The sequence below is a fragment of the Petaurus breviceps genome, unplaced genomic scaffold (genome assembly GCF_028583685.1).
Source record: "Petaurus breviceps papuanus isolate PSGF00001 unplaced genomic scaffold, PetGlider_PUasm1.0 186, whole genome shotgun sequence".
Classification (NCBI taxonomy): domain Eukaryota; kingdom Metazoa; phylum Chordata; class Mammalia; order Diprotodontia; family Petauridae; genus Petaurus; species Petaurus breviceps.
This window is the reverse complement of record NW_027185798.1, coordinates 2,448,302-2,461,218: the sequence shown is the minus strand read 5'-3', so window position 1 is coordinate 2,461,218 and position 12,917 is coordinate 2,448,302. Positions and strand designations below refer to the sequence as shown.

The 12,917-nt window shown below is 50.0% G+C and overlaps 1 protein-coding gene and 1 long non-coding RNA gene across 3 annotated transcripts in view; one reads left to right on the top strand and one right to left on the bottom strand.

The window, feature by feature from the left end:
* The window catches only part of LOC138162316 (uncharacterized), a 7,943-nt gene extending 5,129 nt beyond the window's left edge, over window positions 1–2,814 (bottom strand). The window contains exon 1 of the long non-coding RNA XR_011168593.1: window positions 2,329–2,814. This is a non-coding gene — a long non-coding RNA (uncharacterized lncRNA). The remainder of the gene's footprint in view (window positions 1–2,328) is intronic.
* A 104-nt stretch (window positions 2,815–2,918) lies between these two features.
* Window positions 2,919–12,917, top strand: part of IGF2BP2 (insulin like growth factor 2 mRNA binding protein 2) — a 135,470-nt gene continuing 125,471 nt past the window's right edge. The window contains exons 1-2 of one of the 2 annotated variants that reach the window (XM_069089366.1): window positions 2,919–3,313; window positions 4,783–4,843. In XM_069089366.1, the coding sequence (XP_068945467.1) occupies window positions 3,139–3,313; window positions 4,783–4,843 (236 nt within the window). In that variant the 5' untranslated portion in view covers window positions 2,919–3,138. The remainder of the gene's footprint in view (window positions 3,314–4,782; window positions 4,844–12,917) is intronic. The other variant, XM_069089365.1, reaches the window with a different exon arrangement.

Below are 12,917 nucleotides of genomic sequence, written 5' to 3'. Positions count from 1 at the left end.
ACACACACACACACACACACACACACACACACACACACACACACACAAACTAGCCATGTAACCTTGGGCAAGTTACTTAACCCCAATGCCCTCCAAAAAGGCCAAACTTTAAACCCTCAAAAAACAAAACCTCCACATACGCACACACAAAAACAAAAAAACAAACAAAAAAAGAAACCTACCAAATCTGATCAACGCAAAGACCAACCAAAATGAATGGTCAAGTCTGGAGGTGAGGCCCGCTTCCCCATAGAGCCCATGGGCTCAGCTCAGACTAGGTCAATGTGGGAGTGTGTTTCACTTGCCTGTGTTTGTAAGAGGGCTTTTATTTTTCTTGCTGGGGGGTGGGGTGGGGGAGGAGGAGCATGGAAGAAAGAAAAGGTCAATATTAATTAACCATTTTTTTAAATTTGAAAAGCAAACAGAAAACACTCTTTTGATTTCTCTCCTGAATTCCACCTGGGTCTTGTTCAGTCTAAGGCCAGAAGGAACATTCTAGCACTGTATGACCACCATAGGTTCCGATTCCTATTTTTGTTGCATGTGTTCAGACAATGGTGTAAATATCACAGAACCTTAAGTTCAGAACTTCCCCAACCAGATCCCAGTACCACAGGTGATGTCTGGGGTTTGAGCAGCCCAACTCTTTCCTATTATAGGTGAGGAAACTGAAGCCCAACATGTTTAGTGACTTGCCCAAGAACAGCAGTAGCAGGGGCAGGATTTGAACCCAGGTCCTCTAATCACAGAGACAATACAGTGGAAACACTGTATCACAAGGCCTTCTTTAAATTTAAGCCTCAACAATCCTTTGAGGCAGATACTCTTACATTATTTCCATTTTACAGATGAGGAGACTGATGAGCTGAAAGTTCAAATGACTTGCCCTGCTCTCAGCAGGTAAATGTGAAAGGCAGAATTTGAACCCAGATATTTCTGATTTCCAGTCCAGAATATTGTCCATGGAGCCGTGCTACATTTCCATTTTATGAGGTTCTTTCTTCATGATGTCCCTTCGAGGTAAGTAATAGAAATACAAGAAGCTGGGTGGGACCCTCGGATCCAAAACGGGAGAGCTAGGAGCAGGGGGAATCTTAGACCAGAGACTGTCAGAACTGGGACTGAGTCTGGAACAGAGAATTTCAGAGCTAAGAAGAAACTTAGAACAAGGATTCAGAAGTGGGAGGGACCCTAGAACAGCCACTGTCAGAACAACGCCAGCACTTAAAATGTCAGGGCTGGGAAGGACCCTAAAACAGACACTACCAGACCTAAAAGGAAGAGAATGCCAGATCTTAGGGAGATCCTAGAACCAAGAAGGTCAGAGTTGTGGTGGCCCATTAGGCCCCAATACACCAGAGCTAAAAGAAACCTGGAACCAATTGTGTGAGAAAAGAGACAATATGACCAGTAGGAGTGACGCTGGCACTAGGAGAGGTCCTGTCAGAACAGAGAGGGGCGCAGAATATCAGACTGGGAATGACCTTACAATGGCGATTCCTCCATCCCCTTCCAGGATAAGGCCTTAAAATAAAGTACAGAGGACTGAAAAGGAAACCAAATAATATGTTTTCAAATTCATGGACCCAGATTCCGAACACCTGCTTTGGTGCAGAGAGCCAAGATCGTTAGCATGACCTTAGAGTTGACCTAGCTCAATCTCTATTTTACAGCCGAGTTTGAAAGGGATCACTAGAGGGGAAAATGGCTGGACTGAGGTCAGCCCAGGAGCAAAACTCAATCAGAAGCTAACTCACAGATGAAATTCCTTTTCTCAACATTGTTGCTTCCGACCTGTCCCATCTATTAGACTGGCAATTTCTGCAGGAGAGGAGGCCAATGTTTGCTGACTTCCTGGCGCGCCATGCACCCGGGAGCCCCACCACCTTTCCCATGCCTTGCAGGCACAGCGCTCCGCACCCTCCCTTAGCTCCATGGCCCGCACACCCCCTCCCTGACGCCCCCGGGGCTCCCACTGCAAGCGCCGGGCACTCGCTCCGCGCGGGCGCCCAGCCTCCACTCTGGCTGAGAGCGCTCACGGCCCGAGGCAGAGCAGCAGCCCCCCAGTGGCCAGCCACAGGCGAGCCCGGTCCAGGGATCGCGGCGCGGCGCGGCCCGGCCCGGCCCGCCCCGCCGAGTTTCCCCAGCGCTCAGGGAGCCGCCGGCCAGGGCCAGTCCAGGTTCCGTCCCAATCGACAAGCTCAGGGTGTTCCTTCCCCGCAGCTGTCCGGGACGCTGGGGTGGCAGAGAGTGCGAGAGCCGGGGATGGGAGGGTGGGGAGGGGGCTCTTGCTCCACTCGCCCCCCTCCCTCCATCCCCGTTTCTTACCCACGTAAACACACAGGCCAGTTGAACACACACGAGGACATAAACAGCCACACCTCCGCAACCCACAGCCACACCCCCGCAACTCCGGCACTACGGGACGTAAACAACCGCAACCTCGCAACTCCTCGCACAAAGTCGGCCGCAAACAATCGAAACCTCGCAAACTCAAAGGGGTGCAAGCCCCCCCCCCCCGCGCACGCGCACGCACACACACACACACACACACACAGCCACACCTCCGCAACTCACGCGCACGTGGACATAAACAGGCACATCTCCGCAACACACGCGCAAACACTCCCTTAAAGTCAGGCACACCCAAGGGTGCACAACTCCGGCGCGCCCCGCAGCCCACTCACACACAGACCGGTGCTCACGCGCGCACACACTCACGCACTCAACTCACACTCACTCACTCATTTACTCACTCACTCACTCACAGTAGCCCAACTCCAGCCCGCGGACCCAGGCGCGCCCAGCCGGCGCTGCCGCCGCCCCCGCCCCCACCCCATCCGGCCCCCCCCCCCCCCGCTTCCGCCCCCCCCCCCCCCCCCCCGCCCGCCAGTCCGGCCACCCCGCGGGGAGAGGGGGGGCAGGGAGCGCTTTGTCCCCGTGCTGCCGCCGCCGCCGCCCGTGGGACGCGAGGAGCCCGAGGCCCCCGCGGGCGCGCAACTTGGAAGCAGAGCCGCCTGAGTGCGGGGTTGGGCAACCGGGGGGCAGCTGGCGAGAAGGAGGAGGAGGGCGCAGCGACGACCAGGGCGCCGGGCAGGGCAGGGCAGGGCGCCGGGGTAGCCCGAGCGGCGGCGGACGATGAACAAGCTCTACATCGGCAACCTGAGCCCCGCTGTCACCGCCGACGACCTCCGGCAGCTCTTCGGGGACAGGAAGCTGCCCCTGACCGGCCCGGTGCTGCTCAAGGCCGGTTACGCCTTCGTGGACTATCCGGACCAGAACTGGGCCATCCGCGCCATCGAGACCCTGTCGGGTGAGTGCCCCCCGACGGCTGCCCTCCGGCCCGCGCCCGTCCTAGGCTTCGCTCCCCCTCTAACACCCCTTCGGCGTCTTCGCACCCCCCCCCCGATCAGCCCGGGGCTCCTGACGCCCCGAGATCCGCTCCCGCTCCCCTCCCGGCGGGCCGTCCCGAGGGCGGCGGTCCCGCACAGTCTCCCCGCAGGCAGCCCTGCCGAGGGCATCCTCCACGGACCTGCTCCCGGCTGCCGCACCCCGCTGTCCCCGCGGCCGTGGCCTTGACCGTGACCTCCTGCCCTCTCGGGGCTCCCCCAAATCCCTCCGCGGGGCGCCCCGGCTCCGTCCCGGGACTGCCCGCTCTGGGTGCTACCTCCGCGCGGACTCCCGCCACTGGCCGGGGGACCCCCTCCTCACCCTGGGCCCCCGCGCCCGGGGTGGCCCCGGCACCCCCCTTCACCCCCACCCCCCGCGGGCCCTGGAGCGCTGGCCTCCCGAGCCTCCGCCTCCTCCGCCGCCGCCTCCGCCTCCTCCTCTCTTGTTGGGCGCTAGTATTTTTCTCGGATTTTTTTCTCCGATTTTATTGAGAGCTGCCTCGGGCCGGGGGCGCCCCGGCAACGGGTCCCCCGCCTCCCGGGCGTCTTGGAGCACCTTTTTACGAGGTGCCCGGTCGGAACTCGGCGGGGGCCCCGAGCTAAGGCGAGCCAAAGAGGGGGCTGGGGGCCCGGGCGCGGAGCGCACTGCCGCCGGGCCACGGTGTCCCATCTGCACGCGAGAGCGCACCCCCACGGGCACTCACTCACGGGCACACATGGGCACACGCGGGCACGTACCTGCAGCGCTCACTCGCGAGCGCTCCCACACACACAGGCACGCACACGCGCGGGCAGGCGCACACTGGCCGAGAGCTGCGCCTGGCCGCTGGGCCCCGGGGGGACACGGGACAGCCAAGGCCAAAGTGACACCCTCTCACGTTGGGGCATCCGCTTGGCCCCCGCAAACTAAGAGCTAGGGAAAGAGAGAAGAACTTCAGCCTGGCTCCCACAGTCTTTTCCCCTACCCCTAGTTAGCCGACGGGACGCAGGCGCCCCAACCAGGGGCCACCAGCACACAGCATGGCTGCCCCAGCCCTGCGTTTTCACTTTTCAAATGAACTTATGCTTACAAATTGGCGGTTTTAAACAAAAAAAAAAATTAATTTTTGTTTTGTAACACTCATACCACCCATAGTTCTGGCTACTTGAGTCCTTCTCCCATGATAGGAAGGGCAGTTTGTGTCTACCCACCCGGGGCCAGCTTGGACAAAGTGCTGGCATGGGCTTGTCTGCCCCCCTCCCCCCTTGTGGCCCCAAGTACAAATCCTGAGCCCACAGCTGAGGGTGCTGCTCCCTGAACCCTCTCCCCACCCATCTCCCCTGCCCCCTAAGCCCTAGCTTTTGAGCCCTGAGAGAGATTCTGAAAGTTTTTTTTTTTCCTTCTCATTTTAAGGTAAAGTGGAATTACATGGGAAGGTCATGGAAGTTGATTATTCCGTCCCCAAAAAGCTGAGGTAAATAAGTTTGGCTTCTCTTGTTTGTTTGGACTTTGGGTGGTTGGCCTGCAACCTGAACTTCCTGCCTTCCTAGTTCTGGTTGATGTGTGTGGGGGGGAAGAAACTGAATTTATTCACACATTTTTTTCTTTGTTTTATTGGCAAAAGATGCTCGTTTTAAATTTTTACTTTCAATATATGAGGTGTGAGACTGCAAATCTATCTGATGTCCAATGGTTAGGAGTAGTCTTTGGGTTTGGGGGAGATGGAGAAGCTTCAGATATGAAACCCTTCTTGTGACATTAGATATTGGGAGGGGCTTGACTCCCCCTCCACCATGGTGTTTTATGGTCCCAATCTTTGAGCCTTTGTCAGGAATAAAGTCATAGAGTACCAGTGTACCTTTCTTAGCCAAACATTGGGACAGTTGGGTCTGTGTTCTTTCTTTTACCTAAAAGACAATTTGGGCAAGTAGTCTTTGATTTGCAAAGCTAAAAGCAACCCCAGTGTTTCTTGAGATGGTATGGAAACTCAGAGGCATGATTTCCAAGGGTGGGCCCTAGCTGAATCTTCCTTCCGAGCAAAGTTTGTCCCTGCTCAAGTTGGCGCATTTCTGAAGCCAAAAGCATGAAGGGGGGGGGGAGTGCGGTGGGACAGACACCTATGGTTCTACGGGTGTAGAGTTTTGTTCCTTTTAAGTCTGTGGAAGTTGTATTTAGAGAACAATTATTTGACTTGTGAAACAGTCCATTGGAATTGAGAGGGGGTGGGAGAGAGAGAAAATATAAGAATAGGAATGAAAATGAACATAGCTTTTCCTCTTCTTTGTTACATTTCTTCAGTTGCTATATATCTGCATATCGTTCCTCTTCCATTGCATTCTGGTACAGTGCCGAGTTTGAGATTATAGTCCCTTTATTTAATCTTCCTAGGCCTTGGTTTCCACATCTGTAGAAAGAGGGGATTGAATTAAATGACCACCTCTAAAGTCCCATCAGGCCCTAAAGCTAGGATTTTTCTGTTGCCAGTAATTGTCAAGTATCGGCCTTATGGAAGAACTTTCTTGATTTTGCCAAAAGATGCTCAGAAACTAACCAGCCAGATTTGACAGCCCCCCACCATGAGGGGTCCGGATGTCCTTCCACATTGTGGGTCACCCCCTTTTTGATACGTTGCTTTTTAAACCAGCATTATCTGTATGACTGTCAGTGACTAGAAGAATCAGTAGTATATTAAAAGACAAAGACTCCATGGCTTGTGAAAGGAAAAAGGTTATAATTTGTAATTAATTTAGTGTAAGAATGGTAAAGTGCCCCGTCCTGAAAGAGAATGAAATGGGAGCCTAGGATCTTAGCCTTCCGAGTCAGGGGCCTAGAAAACTCAAAAGATACATGCCCTAGATTGAAGGGTCCCACCCAATGACTTCTTGGGAGAATATTAGCTGTTAATGACTCCGTAATTCTTAACACTGCGTTTTTAATTGCCTTAAGTTAAAAAAAACAAAGGTCAATTGCATTTTTAATACTGCTAAAATGTATGGTTGTTGACAGATATTCAATGAAACTAAAACCAGTTTGTCCAAAGGATGGACAGCCTTACTCTGAAATGCCTTTTTAAAATTTGTGTTCTAGGCTTGTTTTTGCCTCTTCCCGCGCCCCCCCCCATCTCCCCAAATACATAGAAATATTGCTTTTGGAGCATGGCCTTTAAGTCAAGCATTCCATCAGGTGACCCCGGGGCCAGCTGGCCTGGCCATGGCCCAGGTCATGGTATATGCAGAAAACTTTTCCATCGCTCCCAACTTGGACTGGATTTCTTTGTGGATGTGGGCTATGGGACTCTTCCCCAGCTCTGGGTGTGATTCACTTCGAACATACCATTTGAATGCATAAGCCCTGGAGCCTGGTGGTTTTTCCTGGAGTTTTGTTTTTTTTTATTACTTGATTTGAATTTCCTTTGGACTTTGTGATTAGTTGGGAATGGAGGGAGGATTTGGGGGGTTGGGGTGGCTCGTGTTGGCCCAGATGTGGATGTGTGTTCATGGCTGGGAGCTGGCCTTCTAGGGCCTTCTCCCAGACACAAGTGGTCGTGGAGGTCTGGGAAAGCAACTTTCAAGCTTTCTTTTCTTTCTTTTCCGTGTGTTTGTGTGTGTGTTTGTGTGTGTGTGTGTGTGTGTGTGTGTGTGTGTGTGCTTTTGTTCATCCTTTCTGGATCACGGTGAAAAATGAGCAAGTAAGAACATAGTTTTTCTGATGCTGAATTCATCCTATGTGGATTTATTTCATTGAATTTTCCAAGCGTTTATGTGCGTGTGTGAGAGTGAGACTGAGCAATGATCATGGACACAGTAACCTTTTTGCTGGCTTTGGGATGCCAAGACCTTGGTGGGGCAGAGGTTTGATTTTTAAAAATCGTTCAGCCGAGGAGATGGCCCTTCATGCTCCTGGTTCTCTCTGGATTCTCAAATTTAAATTGTCTCTTCCTTGAATCCAGCTGCTGAGGTGGTGGTTGGCATACACACCCACACACATGTATACGTGTTTGTATATCCATCTCAATGCATCAGAAAATTAGAATTTTAGATTCAAACTTTCAGGAGTAAACACTGGAACAGTTATTTGCGCTTTTCGGTGCTGGCCGCTGTTTTCTATTTTCTTATAATTTTGTTGTTTTGTATTTTCTTCATCAAATACAAGTTCTGTAACTATATAAAAATAATGGGGAAACAAGCATCTCTTTCTTTTGTTCTCTGCCTTGGGATGCAGACTGAGTTGAAATAAAAATAAAACAACCTTTGAGTCTTCTCCTCTCTTCCCCCCCCCCCCCCCCCCCCTGACAGCATTTGGTTGGATCTGTTTTTGCCTTGGTGTATGTTCAGATCAAAGGTGCCCGAAAGGGAGAGGACTGATAAGCTTTATTTGTGTTGGGCAAAGCTGGCCTGCCCTTGATGGAAGTTTCACTTTAACAGTTTTGTTCAAATCTAGTACACTAATTTGTTTTCGAGAAGACGTTCTGGTTTGAGTGTTTCTGTAACCAATGTTGGAAGGAGCCTTCCAGAAGCAGCAGTGGGGGGGAAGGGGGCCATGGTTCCCCTCCACTTCCCCCCACCTCTTCGGGAGAACCCAGAAGTTGGGGACAGACATGACCCAACTAGGGAGGGAGGATGTGACTCCTGGGAGGTGTTGGAGGAAAAAACTATGAATTTGTCTTTCATGATTTTTCAAAACCAGTAATTGTGTTCTCTCCCATGCAAATGGCCTTAGTCTCCTATAGGAATGTTAAAGAAAACAGTGTCTCAATTGTGTTTTGCTTGTATGTACTACATTGTGTATGGTGGAATTAAATACCAAAAAGAAAAAAAACCCCTCACAACCCCAGCCCCAGCCCCCAAACAAACAAAAATCCCCAAATCTTTTTGCAGATCAGTTTGAAATTCACTAGTCGAGCAGAGAAAACCTCCTTTGGTTCTCCCAGGATGATGTTGGGTTCTTTTCCAGCACTTGGTGAATTAGGAATTGTTGGAGGCAGATGGGATTGTATACATCTTCCAAGGCTATATGAGCATTGGAATTTGTCCCTGATCCAGCTAGAAAGAGGAGGGCCTTCTCTCCCTCCCCGGTTCTGTGCCTCTCTATAAGGCAGGAGGGTGTTAGGAAATGTTCTGGAAGTCGCTTTTAAAGTATTCCAAAGTAAAAAAAAAAAAAAAGACAAGATACTAATTGTTTGTGTGTCTCATGAAAATGTGAGTTTGCAATGCCAGTTTATTGTGCAAAGAAAAAGAAGATACCCTTCTCTGTTTATCTTTTTATGTGATTTATGGAAGACAGAAAATAATTGTCCCAACAAACTGATTTCCCCTGGAGAAATAAGCAAGTGAAATCCAATTCCTAGTATTTCTGCCGTATCATTCACTCAGGCCCCATCATTGATAATTGCTGTAGCAATTCAGTCTGTGAAAGTCTTAGCTGCTTGGCCCCTTTAAATTTCTCTGGACTCCGAGGATTGACTTGAATAATTCTATTCTTTTTAAATGGTGACTTTCTGGCCCTGTGGGGCATCCTGGCTGTTGTTGGCTCCTGAGGAGGACCCCCCAAGGGCTCAGCTATGTGGAGGTGATCTCTTTTTTTGGCTGTTCAGTTCCGAGGACTATTCTGAAAAGGGGAAGATGAACAAAACTAATTTTTGCTGCCATTTAGGGATTCAAAATTATTCTGATTGTTTATCATGAAAATTTACAGAAAGAATCTTTCATGTGAATTGCATGGATAGAGTTTTATGGAGATTTCCAAGGTTGAGGTGTCTATCCAAATAATTTTTGATTTTGATTTAGTTGATTTAGAAGCAGACGTATCCCAAAATTAGTATTTACTCATGTTTTGGGGTAAACCACCATATTTTACTTACAGAATGTACACTGAACTTTGAAATGGAAAAATAGAAATACATTGAATATAGCCCTGAAAGTCTGCTTGTCAAATGAGCAATCATAAACATGATGTTTTGGAAGGAGACTATTGATACATTTTAAAATAGATTTTGTTTTTTTTTAATTTCTAAATATTTGCTATTGGAAACTGCATCACAGCCCTAAGTACGCAGAGTATGCAGACTTGTCTTCCCAATGAGTGTAAGACAGTAAGTATATCCCCAGAATCTGGGGTGGCATTTCTGTGATTTATGTGCTGTGGCAGTCACTTGAGGGGAGAACATAGTTTGGAAAAATTGGTCGAGGGGCTGAGTTGAGTAGGAAGTAGCCTACATTTCAGGACAGGGATAGGCATAGAAAGGAATAGACAGCAAAATGACCAGACCACTATGTCTCCAGAGACTCCATCCAGTGATAACATCAGCAAGTTTTAGAGCAGCCGAAGTTGCTTGGTATTGGTAGAGGATTGGAAGCCCCTTGAGGACAGGAGCTGCTTTCATTTTTGGTCTTTCTATTCCCAGCAGGGCCTGGCACGTTGTCAGGTACTTAAAGGAAGGCTAAATGCTTACTGATGGACCGATTAAGCTTCCAGGCACTCCAATCAGGGAAATGTGGACTCTGAGCCTTTTCATTAAATGGCTGCTGTTAGAAGGACCAACCCAAACAGATTTCCCCCCCCCATCTTTCCTATTTTTTCTCTAGTTATTCATTCTACAAGACTTTACCAGGAACTGTGCTTGCCTATAGAGATAACAAACACAAAAACAAAATGTAAGTGATCATTTCCCATTAGAAATACACCAGACAAATGGCTCTCTGAGTGATTACAGCAACAGGAAGTTGGAGAAATCTAGGATACCTTAATTTAAAAAGTCACTTTTTAAAAAGCCACATTGTTTGGGGTTTGGAATTCTGTTTCCATTCAGAAATTGGATCACAGTTTACAAAAATATAAGTTGCCCAGATTAACAGAAGAGAAAAAAAAGTACTTAACCCTCTTTCAGAAAAAGAAACTGAGTAGAAACTGGATTACAGAAGGGAGTATTTGCCATGTTCCTTTCCAGACACTTTCTGAGTGATGTAGAAACATGGAGTATTATGAATCGCAAAGATCTTGTTAGATGGAGGCTGAGATCTGAACTTTAAAAATGTGGCAGGATCTCATATCTCCAGACAGAGGCTTTTGGGTGCTGGACAGACCAGGGCTTGAGGAAGGCAGAACTGAAGCCCACTGGTGGGGCTTGGTCAAGCCAGCTCCACCTTCTCTCTGGTGTGCCCCATGGACTCGTGGAAGGGCACCTGAAGGCATGCTTGTTGGTTTGCACATGCCGCAGAGCTGGGCAGTAGCCATCCTGGTGGACTGTAGAGTCAGGGTCTGGGAAGAACTGAATGGTGAGCATGGAAGGCCAAGTCTAGTTAGTCAAAGGATCACCCATTTAGAGGTGGGAGGGGACCTTCAGGGTCCTCTGAGCCACTCTCATTTTTACAGATGAGGGGACAGGTCTGCAATATCGAGGTGACTTGCCCAAGGGTCACATGCATTGTAAGTGGCAAAGGTAGCATTTGAATTCAGATCTGGTCTCTGACCCCAGCACCCTTCCCTGAACCATGCTGTAGGATTATGTAGACTGTTCCATTTGGGTGTAAAAAATCAATTCCTCTGAGTGTAGCATGGGGAAGGTGTGACTGCACAATTGGTCATGTCGGAAAGAGGCAGAGGGACTTGAGCGGGCCTGGCCTCCAATGGGAGTCACCAGTGTGACCCACAACACCAGAGAATTCCAAGGCACTGTTTCACTGCATTCAACACAGCAGTGTCCAGGATGAGGGAGGCCTAGAGTCCTGCTGCCCAGCCCCTGACAGAGCTCAGCCAGAGTATCCTGGTCAGTTCTGGCCTCCAAATTTGAGGAAGGCCAATCTTGACCAACAGGAACCAGTCTAGAGAAGGGCAGCCATTACGGTCAGGGGACTGGTGCCACATCCTCAGGGGCTGGGGAGATTTGGTCTGGAGGAGGAAAGGCTTGGGGTGACCTGTGGAGTTGTCTTCAGGAATATGAAGGACTCTCTGGTTGATAGCATATAGGTTCCTACGATGGAGCCTATGCTAAATATACTCACTTTGGAGAGGCGTCAGCAGGGTAAGAACAGTTGGGCAGGGAGAGAACTTTTGGTACATTATGAGGAAAAACTTCCTAATAAGAGGATTTGCCTCTGCCCCTGCCTCCAAACCCCAAAAGTGGAATGGGCTGCCTCCGGGGGTAGTGAGTTTCCCATCCATGGAGGTATTCCTTTGGCGTCTGAGTGGCTGCTTGCACGAAGGGATGCGAAGGCATTGCTCGGTAAGCCAGAAGCTGGATGAGATAGCTCTGAGGTCCCTTCCTACTCTCAAGGTTCCGGGATTCTGGGATCATTAAGCCTTTTTTTTTTGGAGGGGGGGTACAAATCTCTTCCTTTATAATTTGACTTTGTGCTTCCAAACCAGTCATTTTCACTTTATAGCATACACTGTACGTGTTCTATTTCGGGCAGCCAAATTGCAGTGTGCCATCAGCATTATTTTGAAGGTTTTACTTTTCCTGTTTTGATGGTAAAACTTTAGCCTGCTCTCTCCACAAAGCAGGGAAGGAAAAAATGTCTTTGTTCCATAAAAAAATTTCTTTCTTAGGCTGTGGCCGTCAAAGTGAGGGCCCAGTGCCATGTCTGGCCCGGGACCTCATTTGGGGTTTTGGTGTGTTGGGGGACAGAACAAAGGCCCATGGAGGAGGTGGGCGGGGGCGGTGCTATGGCCATGGGGATCACAGAGGACCAGTACCTGGGGCACTCTGAGAGGCTCCTGTACAGCCAGAGTCTGTGGCCAGGCTGCCCAGCCTTGCTCCTTAATTGGCGACGCTCAGGTCCCTTCTCCGGCTTTCCGGGTCTGCTCCCTTGTTCGGATCTTATGAGTTGTTATGCACTTAACACGGCTTCTCGTTCTCAACGCAGCACGTGGAGTCCGACTCTGTGTGATCACATCTGACAATCTGGTGCTTTGCAAACCTTAAGGCACACCATGTACTTGCCACCTCTGGTTATCCTCAGTATGTGAAATGTGATGAATTTCTCTTTGGTCACAGTGAATTTGAGGTGTAGATGAGCCCCTCAGGATGGCTCAGGGACCACAGGGGCTATAGACCCATCATTCTGGGAGAGGACAGCAGGAGAGAGTGCAAGGGGCAGTAGTTGGGACTATGGGAACAGGTGAGACCGAAGATGACAGAGAGAGGGGAAAAGAGGGGGAGGAGAGGAGAGGATCCTAGTCAGTTCTCCTGGGGGCGGGAGAATGGACAGCATTGTAGGAAATCCAAACAATCCCTATGGAACTTTCCCTGCCCTTGCAGGGGGACCCGCCTCCTAGCAGTTGGAAGTCTTCAAGGTCTGGTGCCCCCGACATGACCCAGGGTCATCCAGCTATTTTGTGTCCGAGGCTGGGCTTGATCCCAGTTCTCCCATACTGTAGGATGCCAAGTTCCTTGAAATACAAAATATACAAAAGAAATACAAAGTAATTTCAGTGGCAGAAAGTAAACCCCAGAATCCCCATGTTGACCTTGGGTGAAGGAGGAAGTGAACCCCCAGGCCACAGGCTGACCCTTCTCTGAGATGGTGATGCCTGGAAGGGGGAGGGGA